The sequence below is a fragment of the Mauremys mutica genome, chromosome 17 (genome assembly GCF_020497125.1).
Source record: "Mauremys mutica isolate MM-2020 ecotype Southern chromosome 17, ASM2049712v1, whole genome shotgun sequence".
Taxonomy (NCBI): domain Eukaryota; kingdom Metazoa; phylum Chordata; order Testudines; family Geoemydidae; genus Mauremys; species Mauremys mutica.
In genome coordinates this window covers 18,948,792-18,973,441 of record NC_059088.1, presented here as the reverse complement: position 1 = coordinate 18,973,441, position 24,650 = coordinate 18,948,792, and the positions used below count along the sequence as shown (strand labels likewise).

General features: G+C 58.1%; 1 protein-coding gene across 1 annotated transcript; it reads right to left on the bottom strand.

The window, feature by feature from the left end:
- Positions 1-1,872: 1,872 nt before the first annotated feature.
- On the bottom strand, positions 1,873-16,530 carry TAGLN2 (transgelin 2). The gene is made up of 5 exons (XM_044991261.1): positions 16,388-16,530; positions 4,913-5,105; positions 4,330-4,504; positions 3,565-3,667; positions 1,873-3,074 (listed from the first exon to the last, which is right to left on the bottom strand). The coding sequence occupies exons 2-5, from the start codon at positions 5,087-5,089 to the stop codon at positions 2,933-2,935; spliced, it is 597 nt and encodes a 198-aa protein (XP_044847196.1). The 5' UTR covers positions 5,090-5,105; positions 16,388-16,530; the 3' UTR covers positions 1,873-2,932.
- Positions 16,531-24,650: the final 8,120 nt, after the last annotated feature.

Genomic DNA, 24,650 nt, shown 5'->3' with positions numbered 1-24,650 from the left:
ACAGCATGGGTGGGGCGAGGCCCAGCACCTGCCTGTCTTTTGGGAGGCCTGAGCCATAGTGGGTAGGTGGGGGCTGGCTCCACCGCCTGTGGCTGAGTAGGGCCGAGGGGCTGCCTGCCTGCTGGGGGTAGGGTTAAGAGCCTGTGTTGGCCCAGTTTGTTCTCACCAAGTGCTAGGAACTCAGGGCTCCCAGACAGATGACGGGAGAGGCAGCCCTGCTGGTAATGTTGCAGCCCTCGGCTCCAGGCAGTACATGCGCTGATCGAAGCAGGCTCTGGGCAGGGAGCTGGGCCTGCCCTGGCTACAATACAAGCCTTGTTCCCACCAGAGCTGGGGTGTGGGCAGCAGCTCTGCTAGTATCATTAACCTTCCGCTCCCCAACAATGGCTGGGGCTGCCCTTCCGAGCACAGCCCTGCCCACGCTGGCCAGGCCCTTGCCAGGGTCACTGTGGCCTCCATTGTACAGAGACATGACCTGCAGAGCTGGGAGGTGCTACATCCTCTGCTGCCCTGGCTAGGACATTAACTAGTGAACCAGATTCCACCCTACCCAAGCCCAAGCTGCTGCTTTCGGCAGTGCAGAGCAGGCTGCTCCCAGCTCCACAGTAGAGCTAGAGCAACCATCTGTACTGCCCATGGTGGCCCTACTGGGTCTGCTCTGAGCAGCCCATCCTGACTGCAGCAGCATTAAATCTGCAGCTTCTCTCACAGCTGGGCAACCCCCAGCCACCACAGAGCAGTGACCCAAGGGCAGAAGAGCTGCCACACACTGCCAGGGCAAGGTGACTGGCTCCTCCTAAGCCCGCTGCCCACTGTAAAGGGCAATGAGACCCAGTCACTGTAGATGGGCCACCTCACACCCCTAGGTCAAAGCAGCCCAGCAGGGAGAAGCAGAAACAGCTCCAGGTACTTTAGCTGTGCTCGGGCATCAGCTCTGCTCCCAGTTTCTACACCTGGTGCTGAGCAACCCACCCAGATGAACAGCCCATGAGGAGTCCAAGGACTCCAGCCAGACACACCCCCAAGAGCATCCTGCCACTTCAGGGAGCCTACAATCACCCTCCCCCAGCCCTGTGCCCTGCTGCTTCAGGGGACCCTGTGCCCAGTAGAGCTGCTGCCAGCAGGCTGAGGTGGGGGTGACTCCTGGCAGGAGCTACCCCATTATCCAGGGGCCCCAATAGGGGCTTCCAAAACAGAGGGCCCTGTTTCATCCCCTCCCAGGACTCTAGGGGTCCAGAGCAACATGAACCATGCTCAGCTTGCTGCTGTCTGGCCGTTCTTGTAACAGCCCCTACTGCATGCTCAATTACCCCCCCCCTCCCCACACCCACCCACTTCATCCTCATATAGAGGTGACAGGCCATGGCACAGCCAAGGCAGAGGTCCCAGCCCTGACCTGCCACCCTACCCACTTGGTCCAGCTGCTCGAAGGCACAGGCCATGCCTGACCCTTCCTGGATGGCCCCTCAGTAGAGGGGAGGCCCAGCTGGGGTAAGGGCCTAGTGCCTGCAGGCTGCTCCCACTCTCAGGTCTGGCCTCACTCCCTCTCAGGAGGCCTCTGGTGCCATCCTAGACAGGGGAAGTTGGGCATAGGTGCAGCCAGCTGGTCTCCACCAATTCATGCTCCCTCCAGCGCAGAGGGAGCCAAGCCTGAACCCAGCCCAGGCACTAACCCTTTCGGTGCTCTCCTTTCCTGCAGGCTGCGCAGGGGTGGCTGTTCGCTTGCACGGTCGTTTCACTCTTTGCTGCCCCAACAGTGTCCGTGAGAATCGCCAGCTGAGCCAACGCTGCATGAGCTGCTCAGACCCCTGTGCCCCTCCCCCCCACTGCTTTGTGCTGGGCTTCCCATCTCTCACACACACAGACTCCAGGTTATAAACACGATTTGGGTGACCTTTATTCTGATGGTGACCTCAGATACACATTCCACAGTCAGAGTAATCAGAGCACAGGTGACAGCTACGGACCAGCTCCAGAGCTGGGCATGCAGCACTGCTGGGCCAGCTAGGGTTAGGGTCAAGCCACAGGTCAGCCAGGAACAATAGGGACCCTGCTGTTGTAACACTGGGGCTAGCTCCAGGTGCAATGCACTTCTAGCTCCTCCACCCCGGTGAGAGCATAGCACACAGCTGCTCCTACCCCCCCCAGGGTGGACCATCAGCTGGCTGACAATGCCCTGTTCCAAGTCCCGGGGTGACAGGGCAGGATATTACAGCCCTTTCTTCACAGCCCCAGCTGGGCAGCAGTCTGCCTGCATCCCAGCTACTGGTGCCTGGGACATCATGTTACATGTTTCCTTACTAGCACAGGAGAGTTACTCAGACAATACAGACAGCTCCGCAGCACAAGCAGAGGATTAGAGACAAGACACTTGCTAAAAGGTCTTACAGCTGAGCAGCTAGATGGAGCCCTGCAAGGGAGATTTTTGGTCCTAAGGCTATTGACAGATCAGCAAGAGCCACTGGCCTGGGTACCTGGAATGCAAGAAGTGGGTTTGCTGCTTTAGACAGAGCCCCAAGCCCCAGGGAGGAGAGATCTGGCTGGCTGTTAGCAGCCATGGCTTTGGCACTTGGCTTTGATGGAAGGGTGGGATGGGGCAGCCTTGATTGGTCCCAATATCAGTCTAGACAGTCATTTGGTCCATATGGAAATGGAGTTTGGTCCCTACAGAACTAGGGTGTAAGTTTAGGGGAGTTCTGGGTCTTGCACCCAGTGTGCAATATTGGGGACAAGGGCCCCCCCAAGGTGCTGGAATGGGGAACTTTGAATGAAGACTTTCAGGGCACGAGGTCCTGGCAGGTTTCACTGTGGCAGTTTGCAGGGGGTGTTCAAGGCACCACTCCCCAATATTCTAGACTGTAGACAAATATATTAAACCCTAGAGAGGAGGGGGAAGGGATGGTGGAGAGGGAGTGCTGCCAAGCTGGGCTGATCAGAGGATCTGGCGTGGCATCCCATAGCCTGTCATGCCTGCTTGCGATGCACCCCGGTTGGTGCCCATCTGCAGCCCAATCACATTCTGACCCTCCTTCAGCTTGTCTTTAGAGAAGTCACGGCGGTTCTCCTGGGATTTCCTGGGGGTGAGGAACACATGAGTCAGACCGGAGGGGCCATAGGGAGAGCACCTAATGGCTAGGCAGCATTGTGTGCTGAAGAGGAGTGGCCCACACTGCACTGTGGAAGGGAAGCTGAGTGGGGCCCAGTGACAGGATCTTCCAGGACAGTCAGGCTGGATGAGCCGACACCCTGTCCCTCTGTAGAGTGACTGAGGCCTAAGTCCCCAAGCCAGTCACAGACTGAGCCCCAGAATCCCTCTTGCAGGTGGGGGGAGGGGCAGCAGAGCACTGGGAGGGGCTTGTATTGCTTCTATCCATCGTGCTGGGAGAGGTGGCTCCTGCCTGGAGAGTGGAATCCCACTTCTAGTGGCTCCAAGTCAGCTAGAGACAGGGAGCCCCAAAGCTGACTGCTCCCAGGGCTGGGCCATGCCCGCTTGGCCTGACCACCCACCACTGTGGCCTGAGGGGCTGGTTTTCTGTTACTCTCAGAAGTTCAAGAGCCACTTACTTGGGGAACCAGTTGGGGTCTCCAACAAACAACCCATCTTGCTTTGTGACAGCCAAACCCCCCAGGTTCATCAGGGTCCTCTGCACACAGGCCATGTTCTTTCCTGGCAGGGCAGAGAGCCTGTGAGTGATGTGCTGGGGTTTGATCTAGGTGCATTCAGCACAGAGCCCAGGCAGCACTTGGAGGGGGTCAGTAACCCAACCCAACCCACCAGTGCAGCCTGCTGCTCATCTCAGTTCACCCCAAGCTCTCTGGCCCATGTGATGGGCCACCTGTACAGCCCTGGCCAGGGTTTGAGATAAGCAGCAATTCCAGAGAATGGTGGCAATACCATCCCCCTCTCCTGGGTCCAAGCACAGCCTTTGGATGTGCCAGGCTGGCTGTGATCGGCAGAAGCATCCGCTGACCCCTGCTAGCAGGTCTAGAGCCTGCTGGGAAAGGGTCAAATGAGCTCTGCTAACTCAGAGGCAGGAGACCCACTGCCCCACCCAGATACAAGGGAGGCGGGAGAAGATCTATGACATGGGCTGAGTCACCCTGAGGAGGATCCCCAGGATAAGCAGAGCCTGGGGAGGCAGCCTTCTGCTCACAAAGGGGGCTAGTTTGGATTTCTGCACAGCACAAGGGCTGGATCTAGGGCAGGCTGCTCATGTGGAGCTTCTAACTCAGAGGTTCCCTGCTCATCCCCATGCTAGAGGTTAAGCCTCCCACATGAGCCAGGGCAGTATTGTGCCAAGCCAACCCTTCCCCCCCAGCTCTCCCTACCTTCCCAGAGGTCCACAGTCTGGAAGATATCAGTGGGTGCAATGCCATAGTGCTCAGCAGCCCGCAGGAACTGGGAGATCTGCTCCATCTGCTTGAAGGCCTTGTTTGAGGGATCAGTGTTGGCAACAGGCCACTGGCCCTTTGGGTAGAGGCTGTTGATGAGTTTGCAGAGCACCTGGGCAGGAAGGAGGACATGAATAAACCCAGGACTCAGTGTTCTGAGCTGGTCTCAATAGCAGTCTCCACAGCACCCTGTCTTTGGGCACAGGTCCATCTGCAGGGGTTACTTCAGGGCAGAGTTCCCCCCCTGTTAGCTCAGCATAGCCCACATGTGCCTGGGAGTGCTCCAGCCCTGCTGGGGAAGGCTCAAGGGGCAGTAGGGAGGACCTGGTGCCTCTGGTCTATAGAGCTGTGCTGTCCCCGCACAGAGACCCTGGAGGATGCTTGCATCTCACAGCCCCATCAAGGAGGGGGAATTGCCTGGGGCTCCAGCTCTCTGGAGGGGAAGGGACACCCCAGCTCATGCAAGAAAGCCCAAGCTGCTGGGGCACATGGGGGATCCTCCCACCCCAGTGATACTTACTGTGCCATCTTTCAACCACTCCTGGAATTTCTCTTTCCCAGGCTCAGGCGGCTGGATGCTCCCACACTGTGCCAGGATCCACTGGGTGAGGATCTGCTCCAGCTCTGGATCGTACTGCTTGTCAATCCTCTGCTGAACCTCCCAGCTGAGTCCGTAGGCTGGTCCCCTGTTTGCCATGGCAACGATGCAGTGTCTGCAGGGCCAACAGACAGGGCAGGTGAGTGAGATGCCCTCTACAGTCTGAGCCATGACACAGCAGCACAGGCTGGGGAGCCAGGATCCATCAGCCAGACTCAACTAGTACCAAGGGCCCAGCCCCAGGGCAGAGTTGACCCTGGCTGGCTGTGGATTAGAGGCTGCCCAGGGAACATCCCCCCCTGCTCTGAGTTTGGGGGTCTCTACTACAGTGGGGCACACATGCCAAAGGCCAGGGACAGAGACCTCTCCGGCTTGCAGGAGGCAGCTCTGTTCTGCAGTCCCAAAGCTAGGCCTCCCCAGAGCAGGAGCAGCATGTGCTGGGGCTGGTCACAGTCAGAGGGGTTGCAGCAGCCTCCCTGCAAGCCAGCTCCACAAGCAGTGGGCACCCAGGCCAGTCAAGGAAGGATCTGCATTTGCACCACTCTGCACAGGCAGAGCTAGAAAGCCCTGTCCACTCCCCAGCACAGGTGCACATGCTCTAGGCCCATTTCCTGGTGGGGAGGAGAGCCCTGGACCTGTGATCACAGTGCTGGGCATCTCCTATCCAGCTCAAGACTTCAAGCCAGCAGGGAGGAGATCCTGGGTTCAGCTGATTGAGCTCTTGAGATCCCCATCCCAGCATCCTGCATGCACCCCCACACCCTGTTCTCTCCAGAGGTGAGAGCACAGCAGTGCTCCTCCTTCCCCTGCAGCTCCGAGCCCCAGTAAGTGCTGGCCTATATGAAGTTGTGCTGATGCCAGGTTGTGTCCCCCTTCCCCAGGGTCTGCAAGGGACACACACCATGACAGGGCTGGCCCCACCTGGTGTGCCTTCCAGATAGAGGGAGCCCCCTATGTCCCATGGCTGGGAGCAGACAGGAGTAAGAGCTGGGACCACCCCACCCATGGAAGTCCTGCATCTAGGCAGATCGGGGGCTGAGCCTGCAGAGGGAAGCCCAGCACCCAGGTTCCACCCACAGACCAGTCACTGCACACAGAGAAACACTCCATGGAGCCACCCACCCGTCCCTCTGCCCACACAGGACCCCCAGCCCAAGGGTATGCCTCTGCTGGACCCCATCACAGCACTGGGTCACTGAGCACCCCACAGTGCCCATCACCAGCCCAACAGGCCCCTGCTGCAAAGCGAATCTCTCCGAAGACACTCCAGCTCCCCACAGCATGGGACACACCAGCGCCAGCAGCGAGAAGGAGGCTCTTGTACGGTTCCCTGGGCTGCTGAGCCAGTCTACAGGGAGGCCCCACCCTACAGCTGACTGTCAGGGGCATTGATTGGAGACTCTGTCTCCTGGCAAGGTGCAAGGCAGAGGGACGTGCTCCTGGCACTCACCACAGCCCCTCCCCCAGTCCAGGGCTGCCTTTTTGGAAGGCCCTTACCCTAGGGTAAGGAAGCGCTGCTGGAATTTCCTTTGCTTTAGAGGGACGGTGAGACCTCACCCGCTGTGTGGCAAGGATGGGCTCCAGACATGGCTTCCCCCTCCCCACACCCACTTCCTGCTTCTTCTATTCCAAGACTGGATCCCTTCAGCTTTTGGGGCACTGTAGGGTCAGCACCAGTCAGGGGCACCTCAGCATTGGGCCCAGCAGGGCATCATTCAGATTCAGCATGTCAGCACCTCCCCACCCCACACGCACCTGGGGGGAAGCCCGCTCTACACGGTCAGGGCAGTTGGATTTCAGGGCAGGAGAGGAGATGAGAACTTGGTGGGTCAGGATTGTAAAAGAAGCTGCCGCAGCTGTGGCTGGGACCAGGCTCTCTCCAGATGGTGGGAAAATGCCTGTCCTAGAGCCAGCCTCTCCCGCCCACCCCATACACTGGGTGCCGTATCAGGAAAGTCAACAGCCCGGCCGTCCAGGCACATTCCAGCCCTAATCTCTGGAACGCAGCTATGTGCCAGGGCCAAGCAGGATGCGCCAGGGCCTCAGCCCAGCCTCAAGCTGCCTGAGGAGCCCAGCAGCTGTTCTGCAGGGGCAAGGGAGCTGCCCAGCCCCACAGGCTGCTATATGGAGCCTTAGGGGGAACCAGGGTCCCAGGCCAGATGCAGCCAGGCCAGGGCAGAGCCTCTGGCTGGGGCTGCCAGTCCAGCCCTTCACTGGCTCTTGGCTGACACCCCATGTAAGGGGATAGGTGCTGCCCCCTCCCTACTTGCTGGGATGGTCAAGCTCAATTCCACTTGTTCTGCTCCCTCTGCCCAGGCCAGCTGGGGGCAGGCTGGTGTCTCAGATGGGGGCAGGCTTTGGGGAAGAGGGATGAATAAGCTGCAGCTTGATACAATCCATCCCATTGCTCCACCTCCCACCACCACTGAATCATGCTTGCACCTCTGGGTGAGGCCTGGGCTGGAGTTCTCAGCCAGGAGACCTCATTGCCTCTGCAAGGGCTGCCAGCGTCACCACCACCTGGAGCAGGGGAGTGTTGCTTGGCCAGGCAGTGACAGGTGCTACGAGAGAGTGAGACTGCACGTGGTGCCATACAACAATGCTGCACTCAGCCAAGGGCTCTCCTGGCTGGGAGAGCTTTGGGATTCCTGCCTCACAACATGGGAGTGAGAGCAGCTGCAAGCTCTGCCCCAGGTGCAGGCTGAAAATGAAGCCCTGCCCCTGCTCTAACACAGGACCCTGGCATCCACAGCACATGGGCAAGATGGAGGCAGAGGGGGCCATGCCCAGGAGCTGTGGAGAAGGCTGGACTGTAGGGAGGGCAGCTGGGGATGCTGGGCAGGGGGCAGGCCCCTGCAAGGATTGTGAACATGGGCAGTTCTGCTGTGGCTCCTGGAGGGAGCAAGCAGCAGCATTTGATGTGCCAAGCCTAGGTACCCATCCATGCCTGCAGAGCAGCTCTAGCAGAGTCCTGGAGAGAGTGCGTGTGCAAGCTGGTCCTTGCAGGGGCTTCTGGCCCATGCTGGACACAGTGGGCAGGACAACAGCCACCACCCTCTAGATTCAACTGGGAACCAACAAGCCTCAATAAACTATCCTGCCAGGCCAGGCCCCTCTCCCCAGCCCTGAGGCAGGGCTGAGCCAACAGCCCCCACCATGACGCTGCACCAGCACTTCCTGGACAGCAGCTTATCACCCTTGCAGGGCACTTCCTACCCAAGCAACCCCTCCCCCCAGCATCCATGGCAGGCCCCAGTCCCAGGCACCACCCTGGGAGCAGGAAGTGTAATTTCAGCTCCCCAGCCATTCTGCAGGGAGAGGCTCCATGGGGGCCAGCTGGGAAGGAAATAATCAGCATTTGCTGGTCCCTGACCTGGTGCCAGATGGGAGCAGAGCCCCACTCCCCCCTTCCCCAGCAGCTCAGTCAGGGGGAGCTCCTTATAATCCTGACAAGGGAGCACCACAACCCAGAGACACAGGCTGGCTCCCCACCCCTCCCGTCACTATGGAGCGGACCTTGCAAGGCCCCAGCGGACCCAGCACCCACTCGTCCTGTGGAATGTTTGCAGGGTTGGGAAATGGCTCTGGGGCCCAGACTCAAGTGGGGGAGGGGAGGGGTGAATCACTCCCAGCCAGGGACAATTGCTATTGAGCAACCTGGCGATTTAATCATGTCTGGAGATTGTCAGTAGTTTGGCTCCCTCCAGCCTCCCTCAGCGTCACTGTGAGACTAGCAGCTGAGAGGAAGGGGCGAAGATGCCACAAGCCAGGGATGCTGCAGCTCTGGGCACCGTTCCTGGGGCAGGTCTGGTGCCAATATGGCACGGGTGGGGTGGGAATGCTCCCATGCACCCATCCAGGCCGGGGCTCCCAGGCACACACAGGAGGGAGGGGTGCTATTCCAGAGCTGGCTACTTCCACTCTACTTCCCCCTCCCCCCCCAGCTGCAGATACCTGGGGAAGGGGCCTGAGCCTCTGTGCTAAGGTGGCCTGAAATGCTCTTTCCAGAGAGGTACTTAAGCAGTCAGGGTGGGTGAGGGGTGGAGCCCATAATCTCCTGAACCCTCAACACTGTGGATCCCACCAGGCCTGGGGCTGTTGGGTTTCACTATTGCTCCCCTGAGAACTCACCCAGCTTGCTGGGCACAGGGGAAGGTTTGAGCCACCCCCAAGCTTGTCTGAGAAAGCAGCTGCAGTACAAACCTGCCGTCCCACTGGCTCTGTTCCCCCAACACCAGACTTACCAACCCTCACTGATGGCCCCTGCCAGCCTGTCCTCAGCAGTCCCCCACACCCCAGCCACAGCCAGTGCTCACCCCTGCACCAGGTGTGTCAGTGGCTGCCCTCCACAACCGCAGAGCCAGGTGTTACTCAGGCAGAGACCATCTGCCCCCAGTGAGGTGCCCGCATGGCTGACAGGTTAGAGGGGGAACCCAGCTCAGCAGCAGTGGAATTGCTGCTCTGGATCTGCACCCTGCCTCTGCAGCTCCCCAAAGCTGGCAGGTCTGAGGCAGGAGAGCCAGTCTGAGGGGTGCAGACACCCAGCTGGGAGCCCTTCACACAAAGGAGCCAGCCCTGAGGGCTCCAGCCCCTCCCTGCCACATGCCAACTCCCAGTCCTCTCTGCTGCAGGCAGCTCCTTCCAGTTCAGTGCAGCTGGCCAGAACCACCCACACAGTGGGAAACAGATGGTGGCAAGTCCTGTCACAGCCTGTTCCAGAAGCTCCTCAGGTTGCACTGTAGTGGGTGGGTTGCCCCCCTGCACTCCGCTCCCTCCCCCACCACCCTGTGCAGGGAGCCCAGCTCTCTAGGCAGGTCTTGTCTTGAGTGCTGCCTGGGAGAAGTGGACTAGCTCACCGCTGGGTCCCAGCCTGTTCAGGGGACAACAGCAGCCAGTCCACTCAGGATGGGCAGAGCCATAATCATCCTCCCAGGTCAGACCTAGCCAGGCTCCAGGCAGTCACTACAGCCTGGTGTCCACCACACTCCTCTGTGGCATGCAGTCCGGGAGCACAAGCGTACAGCTCCCATGGTGGCCGGGGGGGGGGGGGGGGAAGAAGAGAAAGGAAGATCTGGGGCAGCACTGCTAGCACCTTCCCTACTAGATCAGCCCTGCAGACAGCATCTCATGCCCACACTTGCACCATGCAGGTTAGACTGTCAGGCAGTATTCCTGGGAAGCCAGCACCTCCTCAGTGCTTATGCAGATCTCGCTCCTTTCAGGTACATGCTCACTGAACCATGAAGGGGCCTCTTAACAGGAGTCCAGATGCTGCCTGACTCACTGCTCATCACTGACTCACTGAGCCAGGTTTAACTTCTGCACCCCCACATTAGTTTCACATTCTCAAGCTCAGGACAGTCCAGGGCATGTGGGAACTCTGCCTAGTCCAGCCCCTATGTGGATGCTTTAAGCAGGAATGTTCTCAGAAGACAGGGTTTGGTTTCCCTACAGTAGGGGTTACGTCTGTTTGGTACATGCCAGGCCAGTAGTTGTCATAAACTGGACCTGAACCAGGAGAGGAGCTGGTGCCACCAATTCTCCAGTTCATCCTGCCGGGTGTTGAGAGCTGTTGGCACAACACAGCTTTGTCCCAGCATGTCAGGGAAGAAGGAAACCTACATCATCTCATTTCCCAGAACAGTCCCTACCTGTGAGCCATCACAGCCATGTGAGCATACCGGGGGTTAGACGGGGTTAGAGCTGGGCTGCCTCAGCCAAGTGCATGGTCATATCTAGGACCAGAAGATGTGGTGCCCTGGCAGGCTGGGCAGCTGGCTGGCAAGCAGGGACTTGGTTATTCACCATGCTCCCTTCCTGAACACATACTCCCAATGTGTACATGGGATATACGGACAGGAGGGTCATTAAGCAGGATGAAAGGGGGTGCTACAAGCTGCACCCCAACCCACACCCAGACTCCCTCCCCTGGCTAGTAGAATTTGACTAACTAGCACCCCCTCCCCCCATGCCAGATAAAGCTTTCTGTGTTTAGCTTCAAAGTGCTCAGACATCGACACAGAGGCAACATCCTGTACCCAAAGATCTAACCAGCCAGATGAGCAACATCAGCCAATGACTGGAAACTGAAATCAGCAAAGTGCTAACGGAAAAGGAACAGCAGATTAAATGAAGGTAATTAGCCGCTAAGTAGATTGGCAAGGGATGTGGGGATTCTACATCACATGGAGATTTTCTATTGAGCTCAGCTGGCAGTTCTGGGCTGGAGGCAAGAATCCCTGGCTGGGAGGCTCTGACCTGTGCTAAGCAGTCACAGATTGGATGATCACAATGGTCTCTTCTGGTCTTGAAAACTAGGCAAATGTTGCTTTAATTGAGTCCCAGCAGGATCTTGTGTCTGGAGAGCATCAGGCTACACTGGCCCATTGTTCTCTTGCAGTCTGGATATGGGCAGCAAACTGGACACCCTGCACAATGGGACTGGGCCAGCTGCCTCCAAGCCAGTGTGCTATGCCACACCCCTCCCTGGGAACACGGGCAGAGGCAGTACCTGTCCCATCCAGGCAGTAAGGTAGCTGAGAGCAGCCACTGCTAGAACCCACAAGCTGGCTGGAGATTTGTTTGCATCATTTACATTCTCTGGGTACAGACATTCCCTCACTCATTTATTTGTGCTTCCACCTGCCCCCAAGTGGGACCTGCAGGCACTTTGAGAAGCTGATTGAGGAGGGCTGTGCCCAGAGCCCCACCCCCATGCCAAGCCTTGGATCAGTCCTTGGCAGACAGGAAGGGTGGCCGAGCACCCCAAAGGGTCAGAGCCCACTTCCACTGCAGCTCACCAGCAGGAGTGCAGCTTTGCAGAGTTAGAGCAACATCAAGTGGGGAACCAGCCTGCACCAGGCCCAGGGCTCAGACAGCAGCAAGAGAGCTGAGAGGGAGGGAGAGCACCACACTTCCCATAAGATTAGTGGGACAGATGCTGGGGCTTAGCCAGAGGCTCTTGGCAAGGATTCTCTGAGGACAGGCCCCAGAAAAGGTATGAAGGGGGATTGGAAGGGCCCCTGCCCAGGTCCGTGGCCCTACTTGGGAAGCCACAGAACAGGTAGCTGAGCTTCTGGAGAGTGGTTGCAGAGAGGGCAGCCATCAGGACCAGCCTGGAGGGGCTATGAAAGGCAGCTCCTCAGGAGCATTAGCAGCACTGGGCTCCAGGCCAAGGATCAGCAGTAACTGAAATTGGTGGAGACAGGCCTGATTTCCTGCCACAGATGGGAGTCTGCTGGCGACAGGAGCACTCTCTGCAGGGGGAGGCTGGAAGACGAGAGCCAGCCCTGGGGGAGGGGAGAGGATGCTACTGAATCTGGCAGAGCAGAAAGCAGCCACCAGAGTTTAGCACCCAGGTGGCCAGGAAGCGATAAGCCCTCGGGGGAACTGATCCCCCCCACACACACACACATCTGAGCAGGGAGGGCGAGTTGCGGCTGCTGAAATCCCCACAAACAGGAAACCCCCTGGAAGTGTGGGTGGGTCCCCGGGGATGTTGCCATGGCAACAGAACACAAAGCCAGCCACAGACCCAAGGGCACCAAAAGTGCAGGGTACAGACATTAGGTCCCATGAGGGCAGCATGTTCATGTGGGCACCTCAGAGTACAGGGCTCCACAAGGCAGGTGTCTGGGCAGAGACACCCCACATGAGGGGCTCTGGCTAAGCTGCCAAGGAGGGGAGCAAGCCAGCAAGAAGGTACAAGCCCCACGCTGGGCCCTTGGGCAGAGAACCTGGTTGGTGAGCAGCAGCTCAGGACAGGGAAGGAAAGCCCCCCCGGAGTTTGGACCAGCTCTGTTTTGGTCTGTCACTCCCCCACCCTCGAGAGCCCAGGGGGAGGAGCTAGGATTACCACCTGGTTGGTGCCAGACCGGCCTGACCGGTTTTGTAATGGATTTGCTAGTTTAAAAAGTGGATTAAATTAAGTGTGGCTCTAAAGATTAGCTATCCCACAGTACTGTCAAATGTTAACAGTTTCTGTGTGAGCTAAGGATGCTGCAGTCTTCCCACTTCTGCAGTTTAAGAAATTGATGTTATCAATCTTCTCTCTGTGTTCTCTCTAGATACTATAAGTGGCAGCTGAAGGGCGGGGGGTTGCAGAGTTCCCTTGTGGTTGGGGGTGCAGCAGGCTTACTTGGGGAGGTGCTGATATTTTTGCATTTCAAAAGGTTAGTAACTCTAAGAGGAACCAACAGAGCCTGCACCTTCAGCTGTTGAGACTGCCAAGGTGTGGCGAGGCCATGACCCCCCATGGGGGTCAGGAGGAAGAAAAGGCCCCACCATAGAAGCCACACTACTCACAGCCTTCCTCCTGCCACCCCCACATCCACTCACTTCCAGCTCATGTTCTTGAGAGCACTGACCCTGGCTTCAGCTAGGAGGGCCTGCAGCACCCAAGCCACAAGGAGACTCAGCCACGCACACACTGCAGTTCTCTTGGCTTTCAGGTCAGCTCTTTGGAGCCTGCTGGCTTAAGGGGGAGCTGTAGATGGGCTAGTGGGAGAGGCAGTAGGGATTACTGGGGGGGGGGTGGAGAGTGTCTCTGCTCCCTCCCCAAGAGCTGCAGATTCTCCCTGCTCAGAGCTTGGCCACCCAGGATTAGCACCTCCACCCAGGAGAGCTCTTTTGGGATCCTAGTCAGGGCAGGGCTGCCTGCCCCAGCCACTCCAGCGTGGAGCTCCCAGAACTGAGCACCCTGGAGGCAGGAGGAGGATGTGGTGGCCTTCACAAGCCAGATCGGCATCTCATGAAGCTTTAGAAGGCACCTCCCCCCCAATTGAGGGGCTCAGCCAGCTGCAGAGAGATGCTCATTACAGATGGGAATAAAAATGCCGGCTCTGCCTGCTCCTGGAAAGGCGCCAGCAAGCAGCAGGTCGATTCACATGACTAGCAGCTGCTGTTTTATAAGGCAGTTTCACTTTATGGAGGTCCTCAATTCAGCTGTGAACAGATGCCCATAAAACATTCCAGCCCAAGAGCACAGGCTGTTAACATGGCTATTAATCTGCTGCCCCAGGACATGCTGCCGCCCTCCCCCGAGCCTTTGCAAGCCCAGGCCTGCTGTACCTCGACATTGGAGCTTGCCAAACTGGGAGCTGGACAAGGCCTTTTCCCCCTCTGTTAGCCATGCTGAAGGCAGAGCTGTTACATGTTCCTAGCCATCAGGCAGCCTGGGACCAGAGAGCCCATCCTGTTTCCAAGCACCCATCTGGATTTGCTGCTGTCCCACAAGAGGTGCCAATAAAGGGTCAAAGTGACTGCTCTAACCCCCATTCAGCCGTTACCTGCAATACCCTCTCCTTGACCCCAGAACCCTGCACAAAGTGCTAGAGAAGGACAAACCCAGGAGCCAACACACACACCTATGCTAGGACCAGTCCAATTCCACAGCAGTGTCACTGGTTCAGGAGGCCATTCCACAGGAGCCATCTACACAGCACTGGAACCACTTCCACTGTGCCACTCCAGTGGCTGCGGTTATATTGGTAAAAAGGTACAGCTGCAGCCCCGTCATACAGACTAGCTATGCCAGCAGGGGAGGCACCGCTAAACCAGCAGCGCAGCATCCACACTGGAGGACTCTGCTGATTTAGCTACTGCAGAGCCCCACCCTATCCATAACAGCTCCATTGGTACAAACAGTCTGCTAGACCAGTGGTTCTCAGCCTTTCCAGGCTACCGTCCCCCTTTCAGGAGTTTGATTTGTTTGCATACCTCAAACTTCTCCTCGCTTAAGAGCTACTTGCTTACAGAACCAGACAAAAATACAAGTGCCACAGCCACACTATTACTGACTCATTTTCAGTGCATAGTCTATGAAGCAATAGGCACAAGTCACTGTATGATATTTTAGTTTGCACTGACTTTGCTAGTGCTTTGTATAGCCTGGTGGAACACTAGACTTATCTAGATGAGCATCAACCCAGGGGTACACACATCCCTATTTGATAACTACTGCGTTAGACCAGGCCTTCCTTGCCTCTCATCAGGGGCTGCCCAAGCTCTTCAGGGAGGGATTGTCACACCACAGCCTGAGAAAAGCAGCCTGGAGGCTATGGATGAAGTGCAGCCACCTCACAGGGCACTGGAGTGGATGTCAGGCATGGCCACACCCTGGCCAGCCAGGGCAGGAGGGAAAGGACTTAGGAGCTGAAAAGCTCACTCATTATTTGAGCTCTAGGTCAAAGCAGCAATAGCCTGCCTGAGGGACCAGCTGTGGCTGTTCCAACTGGCCCGTCCCTCAGGGGAGGACAAAGGCCTCATGTGTCTCCACTGCTCACAGCCATTTTAGAATCAGAGTGCTGGAAAGGGACCAGCGTCCAGGGAATTGGGTCAGACCCAGAAGCGCTGCTAGTTTTTCCTTTTCTGGAGAAGAGGGCCCAGGCTGGGAGACTGTTTTGAGCATGAAGTCGTCAGCCCCGCACTGGCCTTTGTAACCACTGTGCTGCTTGCCAAGCTGGGGAACTCATGGCAGCCAGAGGAGAGCAGGCCTGGTGCCAGGAGCCGCAGCACAAGCAGCCACTTTGCAGAAGTTCCCTGATTTCTAAGTTTGTTGTAGCAACAGGCTGCGAGCTCCAGCGGAGGGGTCATGATCCCCGATGAGACAGCAGTTTCTGCACTAGAGACCCAGACTTTCCCCACAGCACCCGAGCACCTTCGCCAGTGGCCATCTCTGGGAGGGCGAAGCAGCTACCACACCTATCCAGCTCCGCTCGGGGGGGGCCCCACTGGTTCGCTCGCTCTAGCCGAGCCAGATTTAACAGCACCCTCTCCCCCAGAGGCGGCAAACAAGGGGTCCTGGGGCAGCCTTCGCAAAGCCGCCACCAGCTTTAAGAACCCACCCAGTTGCACGGCCGAGCTCCGGGTCCCCACCTCCGGCCCCAGGCACACCAAGCCGGGCGCTCAGCCCAGCCCAGCCCGGCCGCCTGCTGTTCCGACACGTGGGAAGCCTGCGCCGGGGCCGCGACCGCTCGATCAGCCCGCGGGCCGCAGCGTAACGCTCGCTGCGCACGAGGGGCAGGCAGCGCCCCTGGCCCCGCTGCGCGGCCCGGCACCGGCTCCCAGCAGCCGGACAGGCAGGACCCGGGAACAGCCCCGCACGCCGGCCGCTTTCACCGGGACCCAAACCCGCCCGGCCCGTCCACAGGACGAGACTTCGGGGACTCCCCAGTTCCTGGGCCAGAGCAGCCGCGGGGAGCTGCCCGGGGCGCGGCACTTCCAGCAGCTCCCGGGCAAGGGGGGGCAGCCCCCGGCCCTAAGGGGCCCCGCGCCCGTCCCCGAGCGTGAGACAAGGTAGGTTCCCCCCGCGCCCGGCCCCACCTTCCCTGCATGGAGCAGCCCCGGCCCGGAGCCCCCAGTGGAGGGCGCCCCACCCAGCCCCGGCGCGGCTCTGACCTGCTGGCGACGGCCTGGAGCTAGAGCGATGCGATGGGGCCGCACCCAGCCCGCGCGGCTATTTGAGGGCTGATGTCAGCGTCCGGGGACTGGGGGCGGTGCCGGGGGAAGGGACTTAAAGGGCCGGGAGGCGCCGGCCCCGCCTCGCTGCGAGGCGGGTGCGGTGATGCCAGGCGCCCTTCAGGGCAGGAGCCGCCTGGGTTGTGCCAGGCTGCTTTGAACCTGCCTGTAGCAGCGCTGCGTTCCCCTCCCCTGGATCGAGCCCAGCTGCCCTCCCCCCTGCGGCGCCTTCCGGGGAGCAGTAGCGGGAAGCCCCAGGGGAACCCCCCCCCCCCGTCTCCTTGCAAATTTCCCAAATCTGGGGATTTTTGAGTGAAATGTTTTGAATGACAATTCCTAATTTCCCAAGTTGCAACATTTTACTCACAAATCCCCAGGTTTTGGGAAATTTCCCAGGCACTGTGAAAAACATTATCTGGGAGTTTTTCACCAGGTTTGGGAAATTTTTACCGCTAGGTTGGGAATAGTTGGCCTCCCAAGATAGCAGCACCGCCTCCTTGCCCTGGAGGCCAGGCTGCAACTGTCAGTTACTGACACACACCTGAGAATATTGTAGCTTTTCACAGCCCCCAGGCAGGGGTCCAGCTACAATCCCCAGACACAAAACTCTGGGAAGGCAGGATCAAGGTCATGGCTCAGCCTTAACCTCCCCCCTATTTCCATGCTTTGAAAAAACAAACCCAGAGAATTTTCTACCCATGCTCAACCTCAGTTCTGCCTCTCCCCCTCCCCCCATGAAGGGGGGTGAAAAAGTATGTCACCTGCCTTTTGACAGAGGGTGGTGTCCCCCCACCCCCGGATCCAGAGGAGATATGCAGGAGGGTCAGGGCCTTCTACATGAGCCTTTCCTCCCCAGATCTGACAAATGCCGAACCTTGCAGAGTGCTCTGGACTGAGCTCCCAACGGTCAGCGCAGGCAACCAGAAATGGCTGGAGCTGCCTCTCTCTCTGGCTGAGCTCTCAGAAGCCCTCCGTCCCATGCCCACCAATAAATCCCCAGGCATGGACGGGCTGACGCGTATTCTGGGACGTCCTCAGCCTGGACCTAGTCACCGTCTGAGCCGAGTCCTTGAAAAGTGGGGTCCTCCCTCTCTTGTTCAGGCGAGCTGTGCTCACCTTGCTTCCAAAGATGGGAGACCCCCGTGACCTTCGGAATTGGCATCCTGTCTTGCTCCTCAGCACAGACTATAAGGTCATAGCGAAGGCCATCTCGCTGCAGCTTGGGTACATGCTAGCAGACGTGGTTCATCCCGACTAGACCTACACCATCCCGGGCCAGACCATCTTTGACAATCTGTACTTGATTCAGGACCTCTTGGAGCTGGGGCATAGGGATGGTCTGTCGTTTGCCTCCTGTCCCTGGATCAGGAGAAGGCGTTCGACAGGGTGGACCACGGGTATCTCCTGGGCAATCTGCGGCTGTTTGGCTTTGGGCCCCACTTTGTGGGCTTTCTCCAGGTGCTGTATGCCTCTGTGAAGTGTCTGGTCAGACTCAACTGGACCCTGACTGAGCCGGTCAGCTTCGGGCAGGGGGTGCCCCATCTCAGGTCAGCTGTACGCTCTGGCGATCAAGCCCTTCCTCTGTCTCCTGCACCGGAGGTTGACGGGGTTGGTGCTTCGGGAGCTGGAGCTGCGGCTGGTCCTGTCGGCGTATGCCGATGACATGCTCCTTGTGGTCCAGGACCTGGGCAACCTGGTTGGGGTGGAGGCCTGCCAGGTGATTTACTCGGCAGCCTTCTCCACCTGGGTCAAGAGCTCTGGCCTGATGGTCGGGGACAGGTGGCAGGCGAGCTCCCTCCCACCCGTGCTTTAAGCCATCTGATGGAGCGCGGGTCTGCTGCTCTATCTCGGTGTTTACCTTTTCGCCGTGCATCATTTTCCGCTGGAGAACTGACAGGATTTGGAGGCCAGGATGGGTGAGTGGCTGTGGAGATGGACAGGACTGCTCCAGTGTCTCTCCCTGTAATGGAGGGTGCTGGTGCTGAACCACCTAGTCTGTCCATGCTCTGGCACCGGCTCAACACTCTGAGCCCGGCCCCAGGGATCCTGGCCCAGTTCCAGAGGGTAGCTCTGGAGTTCTTCTGGCCGGGACTGCACTGGGTCTCTGCAGGGGTCCTGAGTCTTTCCCTGGAGGAGGGAGGACAGGGCCTGGTCTGCCTTCATAGCCAGGTCCATGTCTTCCGCCTCCAGGCCCTGCAGAGACTCCTTTATGGTGCAGGTAGTCTGGTGTGGAGCACGTTGGCGCACGCCTTCCTCTGCCGCCTCCGAGGGCTCTGATATGACTGGTGGCTCCTTTTTCTCCACCCGAGGGGCCTTCCAGGAGACCTCTCAGACCTGCCGGTCTTCTACCAGGACCTCCTCCAGACCTGGAAGATCTTTTCGGCAACCAGGTCCATTGTGGCCACCAAGGGGGCGGACCTCCTCGTGGAGTCCCTGCTACACAACCTTGATCTACATGTGCAGGCGGCAGAGTCTCCCTTGGTGCATCGGAGGTTGGTCCTGGCAGAAACCACCAGGGTCGGACACCTACTGGACTACGACGGGGGGGGACTGGGTAGATCCCCAGGTGCTTGGTCAGCGCATGGGACTTTCCACCCTTCTGACCCCCCTGTGCATACTCCAGGAGGTGGGGGTGGCCTTATTGCCCATTTCTCTCGTCTTCCTGAAGCAGGCCTTGTGAGAGGGACCTCCCCGCCCACCCCTCACCCTGGGCCCGTCGGACCTTTTTATCAGACCCCTGTTCCACAAGCCCCCCCGGCCTCCCCACTCCCATACTTCGAGCCAGCTGCATGCCCTGCAGCCAGTTCACTTCCAAAGGGCGCCAAGGATACAACTCTACACGCTCATGCTCCATACGTTTCACTTCCTCACCCTCGCATCCCGCCCCGACACTAAATGGCGGGACTGCTTACCACCTGTGGAGGGTGAGGAGCCCCAGTGGGCCAGAATCTATTCCATCCTAGTCCCACAGCCCACTGGGGATATCGGTTGGTGGCTCTTTAACAGAGCTGTGAGCACAGGTGTGTAACCTGGCACGGTTCACCCCCATTCCAGACGCCTGCCCCTTCTGTGGCGTGAGGGAGAACCTGGCGCATGCCTATCTCAAATGTGCCAGGTTGCAGCCCCTATTCCGGCTCCTCAGCAAGAGGTTCTGGCTGCACTTTCCCCCACACTTGTTCATTTTCTCACACCCTGTCCGTGGTCCCACAAAGTTGTGAGACCTTCTCATCAACCTCCTCCTGGCTCTAGCCAAGGTCACCGAGCAGTGGGCGCTGTCCAGGGTCCTCTGCTCGGTGTCCCCATCTGGTACCCTTCTTTTGAACCTCTGACCACCACTCCTGACCCTGTTTTTCATTAGTTGTCCCTGTCTTCATTTGGAATCTGGGTCCAGTAGTCCCTCCTGCTAGGCTGAGGGAGGGGCCTTTAGAAGTGGGCACGCTTGCACCTGCCCACCTCCTAGGTTTTTCCAATAAGGCCTCTCCCTGAGGGGGAGGGCACCAGTACTGAACCAACTAGTCCTGTTCATGCTTTGGCACCGGCTCAACACCCTGAGCCCGGCCCCAGGGATCCTGGCCCAGCTCCAGAGGGTAGCTCTGGAGTTCTTTTGGCCGGGACTGCACTGGGTCTCTGCAAGGGATCTTGAGTCTTCCCCTGGAGGAGGGAGGACAGGACCGCTCCCTGCCCACCCCTCACCCCAGCACCTCCAGACCTTTTCATCAGGCCCCTGTCCCACAAGCCCTCCTGGCCCCCTCCCTTCCACAGTCCTAGCCGGCTGCGTGCCCTGCAGCTTCTTTGCTTCCAAAGGGCACCAAGGAAACAACTATACACATTTGTGCTCCATACATTTCACTTCCCTGATACCAAATGTCAGGACTATCTACCACCTGTGGAGCGTGAGGAATCCCAGTGGGACAGCCTCTATTCCACCCAGGTCCCACGGCCTGCCGGGGATATCGGTTGGCAGCTCCTTCATGGAGTCATGAGCAGGCCGTGCACCTGGCACAGTTCACCCCCATTCCCAAGGCTCCCTAGACAGCTTTGAGGAGCAATGGGTGCTGTCAGGGGTTCTCTGCTCGGTGTCCCCCTCTGGATCCCTAGTTTTGAACCTGTGACCTTCACTCCTGACCCTGTTATTCCTTAGTTTGTCCCCCGTCTTCATTTGGTTCCTGGGTCCAGTGGTCCCTCTTGCAAGGCTGGGAGAGGGGCCTTTAGATGCGGGTGGGTTTGTGCCCACCCACCTCCCAGGATTTCTCATAAGGCCTTGCAGGCTGAAGGCAGCAAGCATCTGAGACAGAGCAGTGCTGCAGGCAAAGACCTGGAGAGCTAAAGGCAGCTCCTGGTGGGCTGCAGGAATCTGCAGGCTGAGGCCCTGAAGCAAGGGCAAAGAGGGTGCTGGGGCCATGGAGAAATGGCCCAAGGAGGAGTCAGAGGTGGCACTGAAAGCAGTGGCCATGTACGGGGTCCCTGGGCTGGGAGTCAGGACCCAGATTAGTGGGTGGGCCTAGGTCCCCTCCGCCGCTCACCACTGAGGAAGTGGCTGGACTGTGATACTATCCCCCCCAGAAGCGGGGAACCCAGAGCATAACATGGCTGGAGGGCTGTGTCACTGAAGAGAATGCTGCAGTCCTGGGAGTGACGTGGGTCCCAGAGCAGAAGTGACGGTGGCAAGGCAGCGCCAGAAGGTGGTGCACTGGCAGGGAGAGCTATCTATGTGACAGCCAACAGGAGGCACTGGAGTGGTGAGTTGCACCCTGGCACATGTGGTGGAGAATGCGGGCATTTGGTTGCCCCTGAGGGAAGAGTGAGACTGTTTGGCAGCTGCCCCGATAGAAGGGGAGTTTGGAAAACTATTAAAGGGACTATGTAGCTGCTGTGTACAGAGGCGTTTTTGGCGGAAGGCAGGTGTACCTCCCCAGGATGGACTTCGGAGTTGCTGCTTCCACTGAAGGGGGTTGAAGAGCAACCAAGGGGGGATTCAGGCCCTGGTGAGGCAGACCCACTGATGCCACTGATTTTCCAGGGAGGCACAGAGATACTTGCTGGAATGCCGGAGACAATTATCAGAAGAGCAGCATTATTTGCTCAAGACCCTCCAGGAGGTGATCAGGGGCCAGAGAGCCTGAGGCAAGAAGCCTGGTCTCAGGATCAGACTAGAAGCCTGAGCAGGGCAGTGTTATGCCTGTAGGCAGAGGGGACACTTCAAGAGAGGGTGCCCCATCAGGAAGAGAAGAAGCCTGTCCCCAAGGGAAAGAGCAGGGAAACCCCAAGGTCCATGACCTCTGAAGAGAACAGGAAGGGGGGATGCTTGTTTCACCTGTGGGGAACCAGGGCATGTGAAGAGGCAGAGCCCTCACTGGCAGAACAGGAGCCCAGGGAAGGGCAGCATCCCAACTGGGGATGAGAAAGGGGACCCAAGCCAGGAAAAAAGGGCAAGGGAGACAGAAAGAGGTGCCAGATACCCAGAGGGGTGGAGAAGGCCAAAGGGCCGAGCAGGAGAGAAAGGAGAAACAGGAGAGGAGGAAGAGTCCCTTAGACATCCAGCAGAAGGATGTGGGAACTTATACAGAGACCAATCAAAGGGAACTCAGACCCTGGGAGAAGGGGTACTGGGGGAGCCAGCAGAGCAAGGGCCAGGGCTATGGGAGAGGCTGAAAGCCACTGAGCCGGCCTTACAAATAGAGCAAGATGGCGCAGAGACACAGACAGGGAAAATTAGGAATACCACAGAGGAGAATGACAAATTGGCCATTCTAGTGGAGAACCTGAGACAGGAGAGGGACATCCTGTGAACACAGCTGTGGAGGAAGCAGGGGAGATAACCTCCCCCCTGTCCCAGCAGTTGGTTTTAAGGGGGGAAGGTGTGTGATGGGGCACCTACCCCACACTGGGCTCTAAGGGGTTAATAGAGCCCTTGGGAGGCTGTGCTAATCAGGGCTGGTCTGGCCCATATAAAAAGGGCTGCAGACCATTCCCTGGAGATTGAGGAGGGAGGAGGACTGGCTGCCTTGCAGGCTGAGGGCAGCAAGCATCTAGGACAGAGCAGTGCTGCAAGCAGAGACCCAGGGAGCTAAATGCAGCTCCTGGTGGGCTGCAGGGATCCGCAGGCTGAGGCCCTGTGGCAAGGGCAAAGAGGGTGCTGAGGCCACGGGGATGTGGCCCAGGGAGATCTACAGATAAGTTGTAGGCGGTGCTTCAAGCAGCAGCCATCTACAGGGTCCCTGGGCTCAGGGCCGGCTCCAGAGCCCAGCGGGGCAAGCACCCGCCTGGGGCGGCCCTTTCCCGGGGGGGCGGCAGGCTGGGCCGGCGGACCTGCCGCAGGCATGACTGCAGGAGGTCCACCGGAGCCCCGGGAGCAGCGGACCTGCCGCAGGCATGACTGCGGACGGTTCGCTGGTCCCGCGGCTCGGCTGGACCTCCCGCAGGCATGACTGCGGCAGCTCAACCGGAGCCGCCGGACCAGCGAACCGCCCGCAGCTGCGGGAGGTCCAGCCGAGCCGCGCGACCAGCGGACCCTCCGCAGTCATGCCCGCGGGAGGTCCGCTGCTCCTGCGGCTCGGGGGGGTGCCTCCCGGGCATGACTGCTTGGGGCGGCCAAAAAGGTAGAGCCGCCCCTGCCTGGGCTGGAAACCGGAGTAGTGGGTGGGCCTGAGTCTTCACCACTGAAGAAGTGGCTGGACAGTGGAGTGTAGGTTCCCCAGAAGGTGGGAGCACAGAGTGTGGCATAGCTGGAGGGCTGTGTCATGAAGAGGACACTGTGGTTCTGGGAGTGATGTGTGTCCCTGGAGGAGAAGTGATGATGGTGAGATGCCACCAGGAGAGGGTGCACTGGCTAGCAGAGCTGATCCCCGTGTGTGTGTGTGGGGGGGGCAGTGGTAAGTTGCACCCCATCACAAGCCCATTATTAAATATGTTCCCCATGTAGGTACTTAGACTGGGATCAAATCACCCCTTAACTGCTCCATATTAAGCTAAATAAATTGAGTCTATCCACCGTAAGGCCTGTTTTCCAATCCTTTAATCATTCTCGTGACTCTTCTCTACCCCTCTCCAATTTATTAACATCCTTCTTGAATTGTGGACATCAGAACTGGCCACAGGATTCCAGCAGCAGTCGCACCAGTGCCAAATAGAGGTACAATAACCTCTCTACTCCAAAATGAGCTTCTCCTTTTTATGCATCCCAGGATCGCATTAGCTCTTTTGGCTGCAGTGTGGCACTGGGAGCTCATGTTCAGCTGACTATCCACCACAACCCTCAGATTTTTCTCAGGCCTAGAAGGGAGTCCCTCATCCTGTAAGTGTGGCTACATTCTTTGTTCCTGGCTGTTTACATTTAGCCATATTAAAACACCTATTGTTTCCTTGCTCCCATATTACCAAGAAAGCCTGTCAATGTGTCGGTGACCTGTCCTCTTCATTAATTACCACTCCCCAATTTTTGGGTCATCTGCAAACTTTATCAGTGATTTTGTTTTCTTTCAGGTAATTGATAAAAATGTTAAATATTGTAGAGCCAAGAACCAATCCCTGCGGGACCCCTCAGGAAACAGCCCCTATTGATGATGATTCCCTGTTTACAATTACATTTGGGCTTTTATTCAATTTAAGCTGTGCCATGGTAGTTTTAATCTTTCTAGTTTTTTTAATCAGTGTCATGTGGTACCAGGTGAAAGGCCTTACAGAAGTCAAAGTCTATTACATCAAGGTAGCTTTCTGGTTTTCAGAGCTTAAGTTAACGTGCACATGATGTCCTGGAAGGGCCTGGCAGTGCTGGCCAGCCCAAATGCTGCATTAACAATATTTTTGGCAGTGAATTTCCCTGTTTTTAAGAACAATTGGTATGTGAGGGGGCACTACTGGGGGACTTCCTGGGCACAGATCTCCACCACTCGGCTACCAGCTCTGTGCTCCTGCTTGCCACTCAAGACCTTTGGGAAGCTTGGAGAACCCGGCGAGGGGCCCAGGGCAGGACTTGGGTGGATGGCAGTGGGGGTGCATTTGTGGGTTGCTGACCTTCCTCCAAAGTGAACACACCGCTCTCACTTCCAGAAGGAGCCTAGTGTGGGCCCAGCCACCACCCAGAGGGTAAGAGAACAATGTGTACAGCACACACAGCAACCGGGCACTGGAGCTCAGCGTCCCTGATTCTGGAGGCAGGCTTGGTCCCTAAGCCACCAGCCAGGCAGACTGCTCAGGACATGTC